This window comes from Martes martes, assembly GCF_963455335.1.
Source record: "Martes martes genome assembly, chromosome: 11".
In the NCBI taxonomy this organism is placed as follows: domain Eukaryota; kingdom Metazoa; phylum Chordata; class Mammalia; order Carnivora; family Mustelidae; genus Martes; species Martes martes.
In genome coordinates this window covers 76,196,831-76,220,247 of record NC_137899.1, presented here as the reverse complement: position 1 = coordinate 76,220,247, position 23,417 = coordinate 76,196,831, and the positions used below count along the sequence as shown (strand labels likewise).

Below are 23,417 nucleotides of genomic sequence, written 5' to 3'. Positions count from 1 at the left end.
ACAAATTATCTCATTTAATACTCACCCAAACTATATGATAGATAGGTACTATTATCATGTGTATTTACAATATGAGGAAAATGAGGGCCTTAGAGAAGCTAACTAGTATGTACAAGTTATCATAGCTGAAGACTAGGAGAAGCAGGATTGGTATTCATCAGGTGGCTAACATTCACTCTGGCTGAGAATCAGGTTTGACTGATGGGTCCTGAACTAAAGTGATCTGTCAATGCTTTGACTACCGCCCTAGTATATCAGGACTTAATCAGATCCTTAACCATGATTTTACAGCACATGACACACTGTTAACAAATCTTCATCCCTCTTTGATCTTGTTTCAAATAACTTAAAGGAAAAATTTTAAAATTCTGAGCCTAAGAAGAAAATTGACTATAGTACTAAGGATTTTAGTTCATTTGCCTGCTCACTTATATTCATCACAGAGTCATTTCCCACTGTGAGTTGAGAGAATGATGGATGTGGGGAACCCACTCCTCTCGCAGCAGTCAAGGTGAGCCTGTTTTCTGTTCTTTCCAGTACTCTGTACCTGGTCAAAGGAACGCTGCTGTTAACTCAAGGGGCCATAGGCAGTCACGGTGGCACAGCTCTGGTTCACCCAGAAAACCAGTCATCAGAGAGAGAGACAGAATACAGGAAGCAGCCACAGAGGACTACACTCAGGCAGCATCCAGCCACAAGAGATGAGGACGTCTCCTCTGTTCCCTCTGGAGACCCAGCATGCTCCTGCCCTGGGCTTCATGGGACCCTCCTGTGATTCCAGCCTGTGCTTCCTTCTGTTGGAGAAGGATTCTATTTCTAACAACTAAACGATCCCTCAGATTTGGCAGGTGCTCTAAATCTGTCCACTGTCGCATGTATAAACTATTTCAACACTTCTAGCTCAGTTAATTCAGCTTCTTAACTTAGAAGAATTCATTTGTTCATACAGAGTTTCATTGTACTTATGGTGAAAAGTTCCGTGTATTTCACCCAAAGATCTTAAAATTCAAGATCTTAAAATTTAAGACATTATTTTTTTTTTTTTAGATTTTATTTATTTATTTGACAGACAGAGATCACAAGTAGGCAGAGAGGCAGGCAGAGAGAAAGAGGAGGAAGCAGGCTCCCTGCCAAGCAGAGAGCCCAATGCGGGGCTTGATCCCAGGACCCTGGGATCATGACACGAGCCGAAGGCAGAGGCCTTATCCCACTGAGCCGCCCAGGCACCCCAAGACATTATTTTTTAAGAATATGGTACTTCTGGGCACCTAGGTGGCTCAGTCGTTAAGCGTCTGCATTCAGCAGGGTCATGATCCCACCCTGCATTGAGATTGAGCCCTGCATCAGGCTCCCTGCTGGGCGGGGAGCCTGCTTCTCCCTCTCCAGCTCCACCCACCCCCCCCCATGCTTTTCTGTCATAAATAAATAAAAATCTTTAAAAAAAAAAAAGGAATATAATACTTCTATCTAAGTTATTCATTTCTGTGGTAGTTTTTCATCATGTAAAATTCACATTAGGATAGTGAATTGCACAACTGGTAGTAAAAAGAAACAAATTTACTAGGGTGGGGGCATTTTGTGTGCATATGTGTATAAACAGGGATGTTTCTTTCCCCCATTCAGAGAGCGCTTGAATAAATGAAATCTATAATTTTTGACACCAGGATTCTTTACCAATATGAGAGTCAAAAGACAATTTTTTTCTTTCAATAACAGATTTGTTATCTGACACTCTCTGTGTCTTTCAAACTGTAAAGCTGAAATAATAGAGCTCTCATTCAAATAAATTATTTGTCCCACAATAAATGAATTTTCAGATTAATAAACTCCCTCAAAAATCTATTTAAAGATATCTAAAATGTTCAACCAATGAGAATGTAGCATTTTGGGATTGACAAAGTTTTAAATTAAATGGTCAATTCGATAGTTAACAAGTTTATATTACCTGTTGTTAAAATGGAAATGAAGGTAACAGCAATGAAGAATATGACAAAAATAATTTCCATTCTCATTTGGAACCAGCGCAGTGTGGACAGGTACAAGAACCAGTTGGCGGTATGTAAGTTCAGAGCCTTGTGAAATAGAGTTTCGAAGTAAGGCTGACGTCCAAAGGCCCGAAGTGTCCATAGTCCTTTCAAGCTTGTGACAAGATGAGTGAAAATTGGACTCCTGGCTGCAAAACAGTCCCATAGAAAACAATGCTAATGATGTAGCGACATAATGCAAATTCTTACTACCAGGTGCCTGGAAAAGATTAGCTTAAGAAAGAGTAATCATTCACCAAATATCATTGGTTAGATGTTTTTCATACTGGTACCATACTTTGAATAGTTGTCTTTTTTTAATCTTAAATGAATTAGACTCCTTTGTTACTTGGCCACCATGGATGGGAGCTTATTATAAAATCAATACCATGTTTTATTTATATTTCTTGGCTACCCTAGCTAATCCTAAGTTTTAACAATTAATTTATTCTAAATTAATCACTGCTGAGAGAAAAAATTTTTAAGACAATTTATTTAAGTTTATGTGAGTTCAATTAGATAATAATCTCAGTAGAAACACACTGGGTATTTAACTCTGAAAATGCACTAGCAGCAATGCTATTACTGAAAAATGTGCTTCCCAAACAGCTCAAACAGTGCTCAGGGGGCACACAAAAAGTTAGCCCCCAGGGGAAAAGAAAGGGTATCTGAAAAATTTTATCTAGTGTTGTTTGGGAACCCAGACAAAACTTTAGTAATAGTAGCACTATCATTTTAAAATTTAATTGATATAATTATGTATATTATGTATGAACATCTTATACGCCAGCCCTGATAAGACCACACACTTGTTTTAAAACCAAAATGAAGTCCCATGGTCATTAACAAACACAATCTATGTGTGCTTTGTAATTTACTGTGTCCTTTTGCATACACCTTCTTATTGTTACATAATGCAAGATTTTAAAAGCAGGGGGAAAAGTGAGAAAAGAAGGTGAATGATCGAGAATCACAAATAGCCGTTATGGTCATTTTCCATGGCGAGCATTGTATGTGCAGCTTCATACCTTCAGATTCCAGTTGCTTGAGTTGCTGTGAGGTGTGGAGGAAGTAGGCCCTCAGTATAATGAAAGCTGCTATGACGGGCACTGTTGCTAGGAAGATGTAGGGTTGCAAAGCCGAAACTACTGTCACAGCTCCAATCACAATTAGTAACAACTACAGGATCAGAGAAAGCACTTGGGTGAGTCAATGTTTTCATGTTGCAAAGCACACAAGGGTATGTCAGAGATGTCTTTCTAAAGACCCTTTTCACACTCTGTTCCATTCTTTTTTTTTTTTTTTAAGATTTTATTTACTTATTTGATAGAGAGAGAGACAGCAAGAGAGGAACACAAGCAAGTGAAGTGGGAGAGGAAGAAGCAGGCTTCCCAGTGGAGCTGGGAGCCCTACATGGGGCTCAATCCCAGGGCTCGATCCCAAGACCCTGGGATCATGACCTGAGCCAAAGGCAGTCTCTTAAAGACTGAGCCACCCAGGCGCCCCACTCTGTTCCATTCTTAACAAGAGGCAGCTAACTTCCTAGTAGGAAGACAGCCATGTGAACATAGTGTTTTTCATAAGTTCTATCAAAATTCAAAATATTTGTCAGGTTGCTTAGAATAACATTCTGAAGTTTTGAAAACACGGTGTTCTTGGATATCAGGATATTCTCATTTCCCATATGCCTTAAAATGCTGTATGATAAATAATCATAGATGAGTATGATTTTTTTTTCTAGCCTGGTCTTCTTTTAAAATAATGTTTTTTAATTTTGAAATAGTTTTGGCATATATGTGAAATTTTAGGATTGATTTGTTCAGACAATTTCTGAAAATCAGGCATTCATCTGGGAGCTTTTTGAGTCAGAAAGATCTGGTTTAAGTGAAGGCTTTGTCATTTAGACAAGCCACTTAGTTTTTCCAAACACAGTTGACTCATGTTTAAGGTTTTTAAAAATTATATTTAATACAGTTTACTCCCCTCCCCAACACTTCTATTCCCACTCCTCAAAATAATTAGAGATGACCTAAAGACTCAAAAAAAGATTTTTGGGATATGGCTGATTTACTTTTATATGTTGTCAAAATGAACTTTGAGCTTTAGTCAAACCCATCAGAGATATCTCTTTACATTATCCACCAAAACACTGGAGCCCTTGGCATTCTCAGAAACAAGCTAACCATATTGATGTTCTTCCGAATCAAGTGAAAAGCTTATATTCTCATATTTCCACATGACACTAAGTCCATACACTCTTTTTTTTAAATCCATACACTTTAAAAAGAAAAAAAAGTCTGCTAACATTTGCTCCACAATGACCCATGTGAATAAAATACAAATAAAGTAATGTCACAACAAAGGTTAAAAAAATAAACTTAGGGGCGCCTGGGTGACTCAGTGGGTTAAAGCCTCTGCCTTCGGCTCAGGTCATGATCCCAGGGTCCTGGGATGGGGTCCCGCATCTGGCTCTCTGCTCAGCAGGGAGCCTGCTTCCTCCTCTCTCTCTGCCTGCTTCTCTGCCAACTTACGATCTCTGTCTGTCAAATAAAGAAATGAAATCTTTAAAAAAATTTAAAAAAAATTAAAAAATAAACTTATTAGAACATCCATATGATAATCAGTGAGCCAGTTCTCTACCAATTTCCATGGGTGACACATGCATATTTCTAGCTGATGCAGTGAAATGCAGAACATTTTGGAAGATGTCAGTGGGGATAAGGGTATAGCTAACAGCTGCATAAATCTGCTTTGAGTGGGTTGTTACTTTCATCTAAAACTTCAGATGATGATCTCTCAATGATATCTTTCTAGGGAAAATGCCCCCATGTCTCTAATCAATTCTGCCATACCAGCCCCCTCACTCATCAACAAATACTCAGATATATCTTTACTGTGCCAGTCACTGGCCCAAGTACACATGATGACTCAGTAATCTAAGGACAGTCTTCCCTATTCCATTCTTGCCCTACGAATGCCACCAATACAATGAAAAGGCCCCAAAGACCCTACTTACTTGTCTTACTGACAAGACTTCATCAATGACAAACCACAGTTTTTTAACCAAAGACATTTATTTTCCAGAAATAGGATCTTTGCATGGTGGGGAGAAAAATTAAGTTCCAAGCACAATTAACTAGGGAATATGATTTAATTAAAGTGGACCATCACTTTAACTACCAGTATGTCTAAAAGACAAAAGCTCTTGCACTGGCGTAACAGAAACATTCAACGACTCCATTAGGATTGGGATCCTTCATTTGCTGTTGACAGTTGTGAACAGCACTGTGTTCGTTTGGCTTGTGCTATTTTTACCATATAATTCCAATTTGGTGCTGTTGGATTATAATATTAGTTATAGAAAGTGATGGTTCTGTTTTCATGATTGCTGATATGCTGATATGCTCTAGATATGCTAGAGATTCTTAGGACTGAAAATGCAGTCCTATTGTATTGAAAATACAATAGAATAGGTAGAACTGGGCAGACAGACTACCTAAGATGTCATAGAGAAAAACGAGAAAGGTGGGTACAAGTGGAAATTATGAAACACTCACAATATAAATTTCCAGCAATTAGAATCATCCTGAACATAGCTCAAACTGAGACATAAGAGAAAAAGAAGTCGAAACATTGAGAAAAACAATTCTATTCGCTCCATAAGAGGCCATCCTTAGGAACTGAGGTCAGAAGCTAATAATTTAGCACTGGGGCTTAACTAAAGGCACTGGTGTAATATATTTGATATTTTCATTAGAAAAGACACCTTAAATTCTGTTCTAGTTTTTAATTCACAGTGGATAAGAACCCAATCATTTTAGACCAGGTGTACTCATGAGAGGACAACAAAATAAATAGAAGGAATTCAAGACAAGATGAAAATATGAACACAGAATTCTAATTCCTAATCATCCTTACCCAAATCCTAAACTTCTTCAGGAAAAAAAATTTTTTTTTCAACAGACAGTAAAGGCTGCAAGGCACCATCCATTCATGGTCCCAGGAATTAGGCAGCACATTTTCACCCCCTGAAACCAGCTCAAAAGCATTCCTGTCACTGAAGGGTACCTACCACTGCCTGGGAAACTAGAGTGGATAAGAATGAAGGATCACTCTGAAATCTGCAGTAAGTTAATGAATGAATAGAGATAGATAAATAAATAAATACCTATATAAAATAAGGAGATGAATACCAGGTTTGAAATTTAATCCATAAATGAATTTTAAAATAAGGTATTAATGGGATTAATAGAATGACTGATGGGGAGAAGATGTGAAAGACATAGAAGAAATCAATGTAGTAGGACTCTGTGGAATCATATATTAGGGTAAGAGAGAAGAAATCTAAAGACCTAAATGTTTCAAGGTTGAAAAGAGAAGATTTGGGTATTTTAAAATATATCAGCTTCTATTTAATAAAAAAAAAATTCACCCAAACATGGAGATAAGTAGGATGTTAAGACATGGTTTTTCTCTGTCTCACAAATATACCTGGTCTAAAATGACTTGTTTCTTACCCACTCTGAATTCAAAACTAGGACAGGATTTAAGGTTTCTTTGTGTAACAAGAATATCAACTATATTAAACCAGTGCCTTTAGTTTTGCACACACTGCTAAAATTATTAGCTTCTGACCTCAGTGCCTAAGGATGGCCTGAGCACATGCGTCAATATGGGCCATTTCCAGTATGCCAATGTGAGGCGAAGAAGTTGACCATCATCAGATTTATCTACCTTATTTTATGGGTTAGAAATAGAATCCAGACCTTCCATTTCCACTATACAACGTTCCAATCCAGAAAGCAAATTTACTAGAACATTATTAAATGTTGGGAAAAAAGAGTAAACAGAAATTAATTTTTTAAAGGTATGCCTTATTCTGGGCAAAAATCTGTTCCTGGAATGTTTTGAATTGAATAAATTTCTTTAATATGAACATAATTAAGTATGACCAGAGAAGCTCACAATCTAGACAAGTTTTTTATAATAAAACTGTGATGAATGACTGATTTTTTTTATAAAGATTTTATTTACTTATTTGACAAACAGTGAGCGAGGATAAACAGGGAGAGTCGCAGAGGGAGGGGGAGAAGCTGGCTCCCCACTAAGCAAGGAGCCTGATGCAGGGACTTGATCCAAGGACCCCAGGATCATGACCTGAGCTGAAGGCAGATACTTAATTGATTGAGCCAACCAGGTACCCCGAATGACTGATTTTTTTTTTTAAAGATTTCTTATAAGCTTTCAGAGATGTATTGATTTTTTTAAAAGATTTTTATTTATTTATTTGACAGATCACAAGCAGGCAGAGAGGCAGGCAGAGCGAGAGGGGGAAACAGGCTCCCCGCTGAGCAGAGAGCCCAATGCGGGGCTCGATCCCAGGACCCTGAGATCATGACCTGAGCCAAAGGGAGCAGCTTAACCCACTGAGCCACTCAGGAGCCCCCGGAATGACTGATTTTTAAATAAAATCAAAACTGACCAGATTTTCCTGCCATTTGGTTATTATATACTATGCTTCACGTGAGGCCCTCTTATAAATAAAATAGAGAAATTAAATAAATAAAAGAGCCCTTCCAAATTACTTGTGAAACCACAACAAATGAACCAAAAAAACATTAGAAGTTGAAGAAAAACTATTCACATTGCCTTAAACAGAAAGGATTTCAGAACCATTGCCATGTTTCTAAAAAGTGTTAATTTATAAAATAGAGACTACAAAAATTTTTTGTCCCACAGGATTTCTGAAGCAAGCTTCACACTGATTCAGAAAATAGTAAACTACTAGAATAAAAAAAAAATTATCAAGGGCCAATTTGTGAATCCTTCCGCAATCATGTCAAGATGTCCATGCTCCAGTTTGTACCTAATTTAATAATACTATATTTGGGACCAGTCTGTTACACTCCTAGAATGAGGAACAAATAAACTGCATTTAAAGAAAGATATGGGACATGCTCCTTCAAATGTATGGCCCCAAAGCATCAGATAAAGAATTCCAGCAGCAATTACTGAGTTATATCTTTAAACAGAGAAACTGAAGGAAATCCAAAATGCTCATGTGGAACAGTTAATATGTTTAATTGTGCCAATCATTGCAGATAAGGCAAACTGACAATCTGTTTCTTCTGCACCTGCCAATGTCAGTTGTGTATACACACAAATGTGGTAGCTCTTATTTTGTTTTACAGGTCTTCTCTATAAAGTATTATTATGGGGGAGAGGGAGGAGAAAATGACTCATGCTAAGATGGGCTGCAATGTTCCAGCTGTCTCTCCAAGGAGATCATGGAGACTGTGTATTTGCTTGACCTAAGCCACACAGGAAGCTATTTTCAAACCTGGTCCAATAGCCAAGGTCATTAACTCACATCATTCCTTAAGTCCTGCCACTCATGGAGTCCTAATACGCATACCCTAGGTCACCTCCATCTCCATGTTTTCCTTTTCTTCTCATTCTCACTTTCAGTCAATCATCACACCCCAGGGATACACGCTCAGAGCCAGGCAGCCCTGGCGGCCTCTTCAGATCTGTCACCCAGGGACAGTCCTCACTAGGGCTCTTTCCCCTCTCATCTGCTTGGAAATGTATCTGTTCTTCTGTCCCTGTATTATGGTCCTTACTGTGAGGATGCTGGCTAGCCAATCTGGGTCATTATCCATTATTATTGGATAAGATTGGTTGAAACTGCAGCCCATCAAGGAATAGCTCTTCATTTTTAACATGGGCCCCTTGGAGACAGACGACTTCCATGAAACAGTAATGCCGATGTCAAGAATGTCATACTTTGTAGACAGTGATTTGGGGAAAGATGGTCTATTATATCTTTCAAACCATTCCCAAGCACACAGCTATTATATCTAAATGTGGAAATTGCCTTAGGTTTGGGTCTGGTAAACAGTATCTAACTTATCACTGAATTTACTAAATTTATGCCTATTTTGAAGACTTTTTTTTTTTTAATTTTATTTTTTTATTTTTTTATTTAAATTTATTTATTTGTTAGAGAGAGAGCGAACAAGCACAGGCAGACAGAGTGGCAGGCAGAGGCAGAGGGAGAAGCAGGCTCCCCGCCGAGCAAGGAGCCCGATGTGGGACTCGATCCCAGGACGCTGGGATCATGACCTGAGCCGAAGGCAGCCGCTTTACCAACTGAGCCACCCAGGCGTCCCTGAAGACTTTTGATATTGACAAAATTAACACAGTAGATAGGATTTCAACTCTCAAAAGAAAAATAAGCAAAACTTAATTTACCTCTTTTTCTAATTGTTTTTAAAAGTATGACAAATGTAAAGACACTTAGTAATTCTTATTTTTACAAACCTGGATGAAGTCAAATATGGTAAGGGGCAGAAGATCATCCAAAATTGCTATGTCTTTGGAGAATCTATTAAGAATCCCACCTATAATATAAAGGAAGATAAATTCCTTAAAAAAAAAAAACAGTAATCTTGAAAAGACAAATCAATATTTGATCAATCTGGATCACAGCAGAAGCATTCAGAACTCAAATAAGGATTAGCATTTAATAAGATAAATAAGAAATCAGAAAAGTTTAGTGTTATACAAAGCAACTGTGCTTGACTTATGGTCTCCTACTTTTAAAACCTCATAAAATGCAGACTGAGGTAAGATTTATCCTACTACTACCATCTCACACTTGCAAGCTTGAATTTAATGATAATTTACTAGATATGCTATCACTATTCCCGTACATCTCTATTCCATAATGTGTGGCTCTCCCTCTCCTCTGACTTCTACACCTTTCTGACATACCTAAGCAGAACCCATAGTTACTCTTAATTTCTGCCTGCCTGTTATGTAAACCTTCTTTGTCATGTTCTCTCTTTCCATCCTCTTTACTGGCAATCTAAGCTTCAGCCTGTCTTCTGAATTCCAGACTCATGTTTATAAATCTGATAATGTTTCCCTTCAATGAACAAAAAATATGTAGTGTGTACTATATGCCAGGCATAATGCTAGGCACTAAGATAACAGGTGAATAAGCCATGCTCCTTGCCCTTAAGGAATTCATTGTCTAGGTGCAGTTAAAGACACAATTAGATAAAACATCATACAGTACAAAGTAAGTGATATTGAATCTTATCATCCAACCCTCTCATTAACTGCATGATAAAGTCCAAAATTCTTAGTTTAATATTTAATGCCACACAAAGTAAGTTCCCCATAATCTCTCATATTTACTTTTTTTGTGTGTGTGTGAGAACATTTAAGTTTTACTCTCTTAGTAAATTCCAGTTATATTACATAGTGTTTTCAATTATAGTCAACAAATTATAGATTAGCTCTTCAGACCTTATTTATCTTACAGGGCAAGCTTTTGCCCTTTTACCAACCTCTATAGCGGTGTCAAAAAATATTTTAAAAATATGTTCTGGATTTATTCTTCCACTTCCACCAAAAGAAAGAAAGAAAAAAGAAAACCTTAGAGCAAATTTATTTGATCATCTTTTAACAGTTACATGAAACTAGATTATTCTACCTCATCAAAAGACTTCATTAGTAAAAGAATTTTATATTTTCCTTGGTCACTTCAAATCTTTTCTTTTAAATAATACTATACATTGACAACAAGATACCTGAAAATGGGGCTAGACCAAATATCTGAATCGAGAAGGACAACTAACCCAGAAGGCCTGTTTCTGATGCTACACTCCCATCAGCAACATGTTTAGCTAAGACAGAAACACGAGGAGCAGCAATGTCTTGTAGCCTACATCATCTAAGAAATGTGCGTGCCAGTCAGAAGGAAGATGTTTCCATCAAAAGTCAATGTTGCTGCTAGAAAACCAATGAAATCATAGGACCTTCTGATTGTGGATCAGCAGTATCATTTTGTATACCTAGTCAAATACCTGCTTTCAATGCGTTGAGGGTTGACATAGGTGCTTGAAGAACAGCATGTAACATCTTGTGGTGTAAAATTTTCGACACTGTGATTAAAGTATGCACCAGTGGTAAACCTCTGAAGAATCCCAGTGCAAGCAAAGTGTCCGCTACTCCCACATAAATATAAAAAACATAATATGCGCTGGTACTGGTGAAGATCACTGCGTAACTGCTATTTATGCTCTGTGTACTATTCCCTTTGTCTTGAGAAGCTGTTCTGCAAAGCAAAAAGAAATCATTACTTGGCATCCAAACTCACCCACTGAATTTCCAATACATGTAGATAAAATTGAACTTGAGTCTGAAGAAACACACATATTTCATTAGCAGGCGTTATGCCTTTGATCTCAAGGACTTACTATTGCAATGAAGTAGAGTACATTTTTTCACCATTGAAACATAAAATTGACCGTTACTAATCAGTCTGAGAAAATACTAAATGTAAAATGCCCCTTTCAAAATCTATATTGCACTTTATGGAAGCTGAACATAGCTAAATCCTTTGGGAACTGGCAAACAGCTGCCGAAACTGCATATGCTCACAATTTTAAACAAAAGAACTTAATTTTCCATTTTTATAATACTATGGGGAAATGAAGTACCATGGATATTACAGTATTTAATAAGACCCATATAATCAATAGAGCCAAAATATAATCTGCAATAAGACATGGAATACTCACTTTTTAAGTAGCCACAACACAACCAAAGAAATAGCCACCTGGAATAAAACAATACACACTTGATTTTCTTCCAACGTCTCTATCTATTCCTCACGTACCCACCTCTAATGCTACCACCACCAACAGCAAAATACACACAATTTCATTTTCCTTTGCTTCGCTTTCCTGGGTCTAGCAGCTGCAATAATTGTTCTAGAAACTATTATTTGTGGTGAAAACATGTTAAGTTAATAGAATTCAAATTTTACTGTATTAAATACTTTGCCTTTTCTCTCCATCATTCAACAGGAACTATTCACGGAATCTCGCAGAGGAGCTAAGATTATAGTTAAATTATTTAAATAATAAACTTTGTTCCTTATAAAGAGACTAATAACCTACTGGCAGATCATTTATTTAGTTAGTTGTCATAAATAATTTCATTTATTGCAATGGATGAGGGACTAATTCTTATGAAACCAATTATCAGAAAATATATAAATATTTATGAAAATTAATTAAAAGTCTCAACAGTGCATCTAAAATATTTCAAGAACTTATAAAACTCAACATCCCAGAACAAAAAATACCATTTAAAAATCATCAGAAGATATGAACAGACATCCAGGTGGCCAACAGACACATGAAAAGATGTTCATCATCACTTATCATTAGGGAAATGTAAATCAAAACCACAATGAGATATTACCTCACACCCATTAGAATGGCTAAAATCAATAACACAAGAAATAACAGGTGTTGGCAAGGATGTGGACAAAAAGGAAGCCTCATGCACTGTTGGTGGGAATGAAAACTGGGAATGCAAACAGCCACTGTGGGAAACAGTATAGAGGTTCCTGAAAAAGTTAAAAATAGAACTACCCTATAATCCATTGATTGCCCTACTGGATATTTACCCAAAGAATACAAAAACCCTGATTCAAAGGGATACATGTACCTATATGATTACAGCAGTGTTAAATATAATGGCCAAGATATGGAAGCCACGCAAGTGTCCACTGACTGATGAACAGATAAAGAAGATGTGGTGTACACACACACACACACACAGGGAATATTATTTAGTCATAAAAAAGAATGAAATCTTGCCATTTGCAATGGCATGGAAGGAACCAGAGAGTATAATGCTAAGTGAAGTTAGAGAAAGACAAATACCATAGGATTTCACTCATTTGTGGAATTTAAGAAACAAAAAAAATGAGCAAAGGGGAAAAAAGGAGAGAAACAAACCAAGAAACAGACTCTTAACTACAGAGAACAAACCAACGGTGACCAGAGGAGAGGCAGATGGGGGGATGGATGAAATAGGTGATGGGGATTAAGGAGTGCACTTGCGATGAACACTGGATGATTAAGATAAAAACTTAAAAACAAACAAATTAAAATTACAAAAAGAACATTCATCCAAAAAAAAAAGTCTCAACAGTATGAAAATTCAGTTTATTATAAATTCAGTTTATTATAAAGACAAAACATCCACTTTAGGTGAAAATATACACTAACTAGTACTACTCAGACTTTCCCAAGGTGGAAGCTTTTGTCTAAGGAATAAATATTCTATACCATAACTGAAAAAATAAAATTTTTTTAACAACTATGATGTTTTCAGCTCCTTCAATATTTAAGAGATCTGCACTCAGTTCTATTTCAATTTGCTATTCTATTCTCCTAAACCCTCTGGACAACCTTCTGCTAATGCCATCACAATTGTGATACTAGAAATGACTATGATTATACAATTCTCCCAAAACTAACTTTACCAAAGACCTAATAGCAAAAAACCAAGAAACTGTGAGTAAAATAATCTGAAAATTAATACTACATAAAAATTAATAGAGAAGGAACAAATATTCTTGGTATAAGAAGTCTCAAGTGTTCTTTCATACTCAAAGTATCTAACAGTACTATATAAAAATGTATAGAGAACATTTGGGATTAACTAAGAAATTATGCTATAAAGTTCTGTATTTTAAAGAGGTGTATAGGGTGCCTGGGTGGCGCAGTCAGTTAAGCATCTGTCTTTGGCTCAGGTCATGATCCCAGGGTCCTGGGATCCAGCCCCCACATCGGGCTCCCTCTCTGTCTCCTCCCAACTCGTGCTCTCTCTCTCTCATTATCTCTGTCACTACCTCTATCTCCCTCTCAAATAAATAAATAAAATCGTAAAAAAAAAAAAAGAGGTGTATAAGTTGTAGTTTAATTCACATGACCAGGAGTATAATAATGAAAAATCTAATGTTACCATTCTTACTTTCTTACTTTTTTCATTGTACATATAGCCTCCATGCACTGCATTAGTGAAGAAGAGAAAAAAATAATTCCTGTTTCCTTGAAACTTAAGAAAATTCAAATTGACAAGAAAAAAGGCAATAATCTGGCTATTTCAAAAGTCTGTGTTCCAGTACAAATGCTTTCCTATTTCCTAAGACAAATAAAATCACTCAAGAACCTAGGTAAGGGTATACTTCTGAGTCACTCTTTGGTTATGATAGCCCCTCTTTGTTCCAATTAAAGGAGTGTCAATATTTCTGGCATTGCCAACATTCTTGGGATAAGGATAAGTCCCAGAAACAAATATTTTATAATATTTAGTGATGAACAATAAACAAAGCGGTTTTCCAAAGAACTGGTCTAGTCAACATAATATAAAGTTAGTTCCTGGCTGTTGTGAATAGAGACCACTAGTAGATAAAGATACAGAACTTCCACTCCAAACTACTTTTATTGACTGAAACAAAAACACTTCCAAGGACTTGATATAATTATATAAGTACAAATATTTGGGGCATAATAGAAACAATTGATTAAGCAATTTCTATCATTTCATTTCAAAATGTTTCAAGTTCATGCAGCTTATGATAGAGTGAGAGTCCTGGGTCGATAAAAAGGAAAAGCAAAATGCCTTTATTATTTTTTTTAAGGGATTTAAACTTCAATCCGTATCACCTAGGAAACAGTACGATCTAAAACAGCAAAGTCCAAAAGAAATTTCTACAATGATTTCTACTATATCTGCATTGTTCAATTTTGTTGCCACTTACCACATGAGACACTTGATCACTGGAAATGTGGCTAGTATATATGTGACCAAGAAACTGAATTTTAAATTTCATTTTATTTTACTTAATTTCATTGAAAATTTATATATTGCTGGTGGCTACTGCACTGGACAATGCATGTATAGATTATAATAATTATAGGGCTGTAGACAGTATTTATTACATATCCATGTAATAATCCGATGATGGCATCTCTGCACTCAAAATCTGATGATGGCATCTCTGAGGACTGCACCATGGATTATCAAGATGATGATTCATGAACTGTGCAAATGACCCCAAGATGAAAAAGAAGTAGCCAGTATTGGGGCCCCTAGGTGGCTCAGCTCGTCGAGCATCTAACTAGTCATAATCTCAGGATTGTGGGACTGAGTCTGCCTCAGGCTCTGTGCTCAGTGGGGAGTCTGCTTGAGATTCCCTCTCTCCCTCTCCCTCTGCCCCCAACAATGCTCTTCCTCTCTCTCTCTGAAATAAATAAATAAATCTTAAAAAAAAAAAAAAACAAAACCACATTTGAAAAAGCAGATTACATGTCATGTAATGTAGGGTAAAGTTAAAGAATCCAAACCAATTTATTCTACAAGTTTTTATATACACAGGATTCAGATCTACTCCTAAATCACACAATGAGATCTGTACGTAAATGAATACCTATTAAAGTACAACTGTTATTCTGAGTTGTTACCAAAGGAGCACAGCATTATAAGTGTTCAGCTAACATAATGCACATCAGTGCATTAGTGCATTCCACCCATGAGTTCTATTTTGTTCACTATCCACACAGCACACACTATAAACACAGAATTGTATAACACATTGAAAGAAATATGCGTTGAAGGAGTAAATGGCTGCATGAATGGCAGGCAGTAGTAGCAAAGTGACACCTTTTCAAATCATGCCCCAAAACGTAGATCCATGCTAAGTAAAGCTGCATTAAAAGGATTATTATTAATCAGTTACAGCAGAAGTACTATGAATGTATATTACATGTCTATTTTACTAGTAATATAAGGCTATTCAGGGCTTCCTTCTTAACAAAGAGAAGATAAATCATAAAAGAATAGGATACACCAGTACTCTGGCACATTTCTTAAAAATTACAGAATGAAGGGGCTCATGGGTGGCTCAGTGGGTTAAAGCCTCTGCCTTCAGTTCAGGTCATGATCCCAGTATCCTGGGATTGAGCCCCTCATTGGGCTCTCTGCTCAGCGGAGAGCCTGCTTCCTCCTCTCTCTCTCTCTGCCTGCCTCTCTGCCTACTTGTGATCTCTGTCTGTCAAATAAATAAATAAAATCTTAAAAGAAAAAAAAATTACAGAATGAAAATACTAAGCTTAGGATCTTAAGATACTCCAGTCAACAATCCCCTCTGGTTATTTTAAGAAGCAGCAGGAAACTGTCTCCTACTCTTCTTTGTATTTCTCTACCTAGTCAGTGAGTACTGTCAAGCAGAAGCACTAGAAAGCCCAAAATGATAGAAATCTTATAGCCTGGGGTACCTGGGTGGCTCAGTTAGTTAAATGGTTGCCTACCATCCAGGTCATGATCCCAGGGTCCAGGGATTCAGCCCCATGTCGGGCTCCTTGCTCTTCGGGCAGTCTGTTTCTCCCTCTCTCTCTCTCCCACTGCCCTCCCCCACTCATCCCCTTCTCTGCCTCTTTGTCTCTCTAGTAAATAAATAAAATCTTTTAAAAAGAAAGAAATTTTATAGCCTATGCCCTTGGTGCTAATATCAAAGAACTTACAGAAAATATTGCTTTGCAGTAGAAAAAAATCATATAAAAATATAAAGGTAGATTGACTCCCTTATCAAAATAACACATTAATGATATGTGATAATAAACTGCATAAATCAAACTAATTTTTTCAGTTTCATGCTTTGAAGAAATAAGAAAGGGAAACATTTGGAACCAACTCTATAAAATCATAAAATCTAAATTGAAGTATGGTATCTATGAAAACTAAAAATGGATAAATTACTGTCATCAAGGAAGAAATGTATCTTAACCTTTCTTCAGGTTTTCTGATCATGATGAGTATGAGGCTCTAAACAAGGTTTAAAAGAACTAAGCTATCTTCTGGGGTTAGTACCTGCACCATGATGCATACTGAAGAGATATGTCAATGGTAATGAGAAAGGGGCACACTGGTATTAAGAGAGAAGTTTAATCTAAAAGAAGAACCATGTAAATTTTGACTCAAAGAAGGTGACATAATTGTGAACATCAGTGTTTAGCTATATAGCTGTGCACATCATTAAAACAATTGTTTGTCTACTATCACCAAGATTTGTTAATCAAAATTTTGACAGCCACTTTATTGGCAATGCCCCCAGGATATTGGCCAAAAAACCTTACCATAGTATATCATTTCTTGTCTAGAAAATGGCATTATCAATGTCTTTTGTCCATTAAAAAGACATTTTTTCTGGCAATAACTGTGAGGGCTCCACTAATCATTTACATTCTCTCTTGTAATTTAGTTTCTAACTTAAAGACAAAGGGTCACTGTCTTCATGATTAAATGAGCTAGTAGTATTGTATGCAATCCTCAATCACTAATTAGTTAATTAATTATACACCATTTTGAAAGGAGCATATGCTTAACTCTACGGAGCCGGGTAGGACAAAGATCCTGTAAATTAACATAAATCATCACCATATTCAGAGAGGACCATTTTTTCTTACGTAACTCTATAAATTGGGGACAATCAAGAAATGTGACCTTTCAATGCAGAGATTTAAATCATTAACAGTTACAAAGGGCTGGTTTGAGATTAAATGTGACACAAGACTAGGTTTCATTCACATTAGTGCTGGTCATTAGGCATGACTAGCAGAGATTAATGAGGTAAATTTAAAATACATTTCAAAGCAATTTTTGACTCATGCGAGAGTGTCAAATTACCCAACCCCATATTTTTATTAGAGTATAAATCGGATTATTGAAACTTTCATTATATCTCAGTTATGGACTTGCCCACCTCAGACTATCTTGAGCTTTATAATAATGGTATGACGTTAAGGATGTCAGTGAGAGCAGCAACCAGCATTGCTCACCATGTGCCAAGCCCTATATTAAGTGCTTTACATCCATGATGTGTCTTAACTCACAAACATGACCTAGGAAATTGGTACTATTACAATCTCCATTTTGTAGATGAGGATATTGAGGCTCAGAGTGATTAACTACCTTGCTCCATTTCATAGTGTAACAAGACAGACTGAGGTCACGGCCAAGAGCATGCAATACCACAGTTGGTACTGTACTACACAACAACTCACAGCAAACCTCCATCTGGTGTCTTAATTTACAAAAGAAGAGGTATCACCAGAACTTAAGGAATAAATGGAAACTGATGGTTTACCAGTAAAAAAAAAAGTATCTACAACTTTTTGCTATATATATACCTTTTGATATTTAGTTGATCAGGGAGAAGTGTTGATATTCTATGTGGACCTCATTACTGAGGTTAGAAACATCCCAACAATAGGAAAACACCTGTAGCTATAAAATTGGTTTTCAGTTACATATATATTTACACTGTCTAAGGAGAGGCAGTTCTTCACCTCGGTCATTTCTTCCCTGAAGGCAGTATGGGACTTCATAGATTTAGCTTGTATATTAGGGCGCATCCAGCGGTGTCCCCTGGGAAAAATATCTAGGGCAACTAGTCACTCACAGGCTGAATCCAACCCACATGTGTGTTTGTTGAACTCATTTAGCGCTCATTTGCTTGTTTTTACTTAATCAACTATCTACATTTAAAAAATGGGAAGACTTCACAGAAAAAAAATCTGGATTTCTATCTTAGCTCAATAAACAAAAAGATTTAGCAAAACTGCTCCCAACTTCCCTCACAGCAAGTCCTTGGTTGGTGTCGCATTTCCCTTGGCCCCATCAGACAACTGGAGGGCAAATGCTCTCCATTCAGCCTCCAAGCCACTTCACCCACAGACATTCTCCGCCAGGCTCCTTCTGGTATTTTGATGGCTTCTCCTCATCTAGAGAGAAGACTCAGCCACCATCCAGCTTCAAGAACCTCTTACATGGTTGTGTACTGTACTTGCAGCCCCTACTATGCTCTTGGCACTTCCCTCCCTTGTTGTTTTAATCTGGTGATGCGACAGACAGCAAGGGTGTAAAAAGAGACCAAGATGGTGGCACCAAAGACAGACAAATTCTATAAGCAAGGACATGATGTGGATCTCTGAAAGGATTACTTAAAATGGTTACTAAGCCATTAATACATATTTATTTCAATTTGTGAAGATAGTAATTTAAAGATGATAATTCATTACTTGCATATTCAATAATGGAATATGTATAGTCAAGTGAACTTAAAATTGAGTAAAGAATAATTTTCACTGTTTAATTTCAATCCATATAAAGGCATTCTACTTAGAGGTTTTGAAGCTCTACTAAAAGCTCTTTAACTAGATGATTTAAATATATTTTATATGCTATATATGAAACAGTAAAATAGCACAGAACAACTATATGAAACTATACATATTATAATATAAAATTATAAATATACCCATATACTTATATCTATGTGTAGATAGGTACACATTATATATGCATATATATGTATATATCCTTCCAATCTTTTCTTTTTTTAAAAAAAATATTTTATTTATTTATTTGACAGAGAGAGAGATCACAAGCAGGCAGAGAGGCAGGCAGAGAGAGAGGGGGAAGCAGGTTCCCCACTGACCAGAGAGCCGATGGGGGACTCAATCCCAGGACCCTGAGATCATGACCTGAGCCAAGGGCAGAGGCTTTAACCCCCTGAGCCACCCACGTGCCCCCCAATCTCTTCTTAAGAGATTGTAACTTTAAATCATAGTAATATTTTACAACAGAAAATTCTTACCTCAGCCAGAAAAATAACTAAGCACCAAATTAGCACAAAAACTAAGTTCTTGTGGATAGTAACATATCGAAGGTATGTGTTCCATGTCGTCACTGGTGGTATGCTTTCAACATCGTCAAAAAAGCACTCCTAACAAAGAGAATCATGGTTATTACAGGGAGAAAACAGAGTTTCACACCACCATTGTGGTTTTATTTGGAATGAATGTGTGGAAATAAAGGAACACTGGTATTTGAAGCTAATGAGTTTCATTAAATACGAACCATTACAAATGACCTGTGTGATGTCACTCTATAGCCACTATAATGTCCACTAGAAGAACACAACTTTTTGAAAAATGAGAAATGCTGGAATTTTTCAAAATTCTGGAAGTAAGTCACTGATGATACAACTGTATTGATTTTGGACAATTTTTACCATTTTAATGTTTAACAGTGACATCACACCTTTTATCAAATAAATAGTACCATCAAGCTGAAGTTGCCTAGAACTCTCCTTGATTTAACCCATTTCTTCAGGGCTCTGTGGACAAATATAGTTTGGAATTTTGCTGGCTACAGAGGTCTGCCTAGAGAAGTGAAGGCCAGCTTATGTCTGCATGTTCCTCAGGAGCTGGGATTATCTCTCTTTCCAGATATGACTTAAGTTATATAATTCTAATCTTCAGCATATTTCCCTGAAGTTTTTATCTGTCCTTTGGTAGATGTGTTTCCGAAATCTGAAAAAGAGCAAGCCCAGATATTCCCAAGGGAAAAGATACTTTTGTTTTCTTATGAAGTCAACAAAATTCATAAAAGCAGCCTCAGAAGCTCAGAGAGGTTCTGTGAAATTGGAATACAGCACACCGATTCAAAGTAAAAATTTCTAGAAGTGAACAAGCCTGGATTTGAATCTGAACTCCACCACTGACTTCCTAGGAGCTTCCTGAATTTAGGCAGCTGGACTTCTCCAAACTTCATTTTTTTTTTGTCTGTAAACGAGGTTAAGGATACATACATACCTCCTGGGATAGTGGTGAGGACTAAATCTAACCTGCCTGGCACAGAAGCAATCAGTAAATACTGTTAACAGTTAAAGAGATCATTCTTTACAATGAAATTCATAGTTCTGGTTTGAGAGATTTCATTCAGATTGAAATTAAAACCATACAGATAAACCATCCCTTAGGAACCCTTTGTAAAATTGTAGAAATACTGAAATCATGCAATTTAGAAATCATCTGTTCTGTTCTCTCATTTTACAGAGCAGGAAATTTGGGCCCAAAGATGTCAAATGACTTGTGCCTTGCCAAAGGTCATACTACTCTTAAATGATCTATGCTATTAAAACAGGTCAATTCAGGGGCGCCTGGGTGGCTCAGTGGGTTAAAGCCTCTGCCTTTGGCTCAGGTCATGATCCCAGGGTCCTGGGATCGAGCCCCGCATCGGGCTCTCTGCTCCGCAGGGAGCCTGCTTTCTCCTCTCTCTCTGCCTGCCTCTCTGCCTACTTGTGATCTGTCAAATAAATAAATAAAATCTTAAAAAAAAAAACAAAACAGGTCAATTCATTACAATGCTGCCCAATTCATGCAAGGCACTTGAGGAACTTTTCTAGGAAAAACAAAAACAAAACAAACAAACAAACAAAAACCACAATAAACAAAAACCCTCCCCTTTTATGTTGCCTCCTATTTGAAGAAAAAAAGCATTTTATTCTTCAAAACTTAATACAGAAGACTTTCTATCTGAAGGTTGGCACTAACATACATTGAGTTTCATACAACTTCTTTAAGAGAAACCTGTCCAGAGAGCCACCTTATAAAGCAAATTTAAAAGATAAAAAGAAGCCCACACAAATGTATAACTGAGAGACTAGATGCTTATATGCCTTACACAGGTTACCTCCATACCAAATACTCCTTGGCCTCTAAATAGCTGAAGCTGCTATTTGTTTATATATTTATTTATACTCCACTTCTTTCCACAGAGGTTTTAAGGTGGTAACAAAGCAGATTTATAATAATTTATAATTTACTAAATTTATAATTATTATTATCACTGCCCTACTCAAGGACCCAACACTAGCCCTTTCAATACATTTTACGGGAAGAGACATATCCGTTGCCAAAGGAAATAGTTTATTCTTGTACATTTTGAAGTTGCTTACATAATTCGTGGACTCCGGACTTTCTGACTCTCAAAATAATCCTCATCTTCAGCCCATAATTTGAGTAAGTTTTATATCATATTATATACTGTATTTCACTCAGTTGCACTCAGTGACAAACACAAAACCACTGATCATTTACACATACCTTTAAATCTTCTTCATTAATTTCCTCACTGATTTCCAAGCCACTATCCTGAGATAACCGTCTTGAATATATATCCATTTCAGTTAAGTTTGCCTGAGGGGCCAGCGACATTTTACGTGTGGATGAGGCTGTCCTTCCGTGAAAGCTTTGACCTTGGTTCCCTGGGGAGCACGTCATCAGATTCAGAACAGACTGCCTTCGTTGTCTCTGCAACGTGGGGCCAGTGTTGATCATGTTGCTTCGAGGCAGGATGGCCTCTCCTTGCTCAGCACCATCAGGAACCAAGGACAGCCTTCTCTCTAAGGGCTCATCGGAATCTTCTTCAATGCCATTCATTTGTAATGGAGTCTTCTGTACAACTGAAAATTTTCTGATAGAATTGATTGGATTAAGAATAGAGTTCTTTCTTTTTTCACCAAACTCTCCAGTCTGTTTAAAAGATTGCTTTTTTGTTTCATTCCAGGAGACAGCCGCATCTCCTTCTAATGAAAAACGCCGTAAAGTCTCAGTTATGATTGAATTTCTTCTTTCTGCACTAAACTGGTCAAAAGAATCAAATCCCATGAGCTTGGAGCTGAAGTCGGGCCGTAGATTTTGTAATTCAGAAAATGTCCCATAAAAATAGCAGCTACCTTCATGTAAAATTAATATTTTGTCAGCTTTCTTTAAATGTTCCATTTTAGAAGTGACCAAAATCCTAGTTTTGTTAGCCATCAATTTACAGACACAGCTTTAAGAATACAAAAAGATATAAACAAGATATCAATTATATAAACACTTTATTACAAGTCTTTGTATTGCATTCTAACATTTTATTAATGTATTCTTGTGTAAAATGGCTATCATACAAAGTCATTATTATACTTAAAATAATTCTAAAAGTAAATAATAGCAATTAATTTGGTACCTTTTGAATTAGTATAGCATGAACTATATTATTACTGAACTATTACAGTATACTATACCCTAAAGTTGAGTGTTTAACAGATCTAGAGTGAAATTAAAATCTGATATTAGATAAATGTTGGATTTGAGCAAATTGGTTATCCTCTGGGTCTTGGTTTGTTCATCTAAAAAATGAGAGAACTGTTAGATAACCTTTAAAGATCCCTGGGGGTCTATATTTCTGTGTCTTTTAAGATGTCAGAGCTTTCACATTCTTTACATTTTCTATTAATTTCCTTTTACATTTTAAGTTGGCTACAAATTTAGTTCTCAAGAGATAATATCAAGACTAATCTGATTTATTAAAAAATAATAATAAACCTGAGAATTTAATAATAAATTTGACCCTCCTCTAACAAAATTTCCTTTTAGTTTAAAAGTAAATCCTGACTAGAACCATCTAAGGAGACCAGTTTCTTTTTGACATTAAGACATTATATATTGTATAGAAAGAAGCATCATTCTAGAGGCACCTGGGTCACTCAGTCAGATTTGATCTGACTTCAGATCAGGTGACGATCCCAGGGTCCTGGGATCTAGCCCTGTTTTGGGCTCCCTGCTCAGTGGGGTATCTGCTACTCCTCCTCTTCCTGCCCCTCTCCCCCATGCTCATCCCAGCTTCTCT

General features: G+C 36.6%; 1 protein-coding gene across 1 annotated transcript in view; it reads right to left on the bottom strand.

Moving 5' to 3' along the window:
* CFTR (CF transmembrane conductance regulator) overlaps positions 1-23,417 on the bottom strand; it is a gene marked incomplete at both ends in the record, with an annotated part of 166,451 nt that overhangs the window by 48,783 nt on the left and 94,251 nt on the right. Inside the window, 7 exons of the mRNA XM_080818680.1 lie at positions 1,946-2,173; positions 3,053-3,203; positions 9,348-9,427; positions 10,901-11,151; positions 11,618-11,655; positions 19,555-19,683; positions 21,848-22,577. Coding sequence (XP_080674806.1) covers positions 1,946-2,173; positions 3,053-3,203; positions 9,348-9,427; positions 10,901-11,151; positions 11,618-11,655; positions 19,555-19,683; positions 21,848-22,577 — 1,607 coding nt within the window. The remainder of the gene's footprint in view (positions 1-1,945; positions 2,174-3,052; positions 3,204-9,347; positions 9,428-10,900; positions 11,152-11,617; positions 11,656-19,554; positions 19,684-21,847; positions 22,578-23,417) is intronic.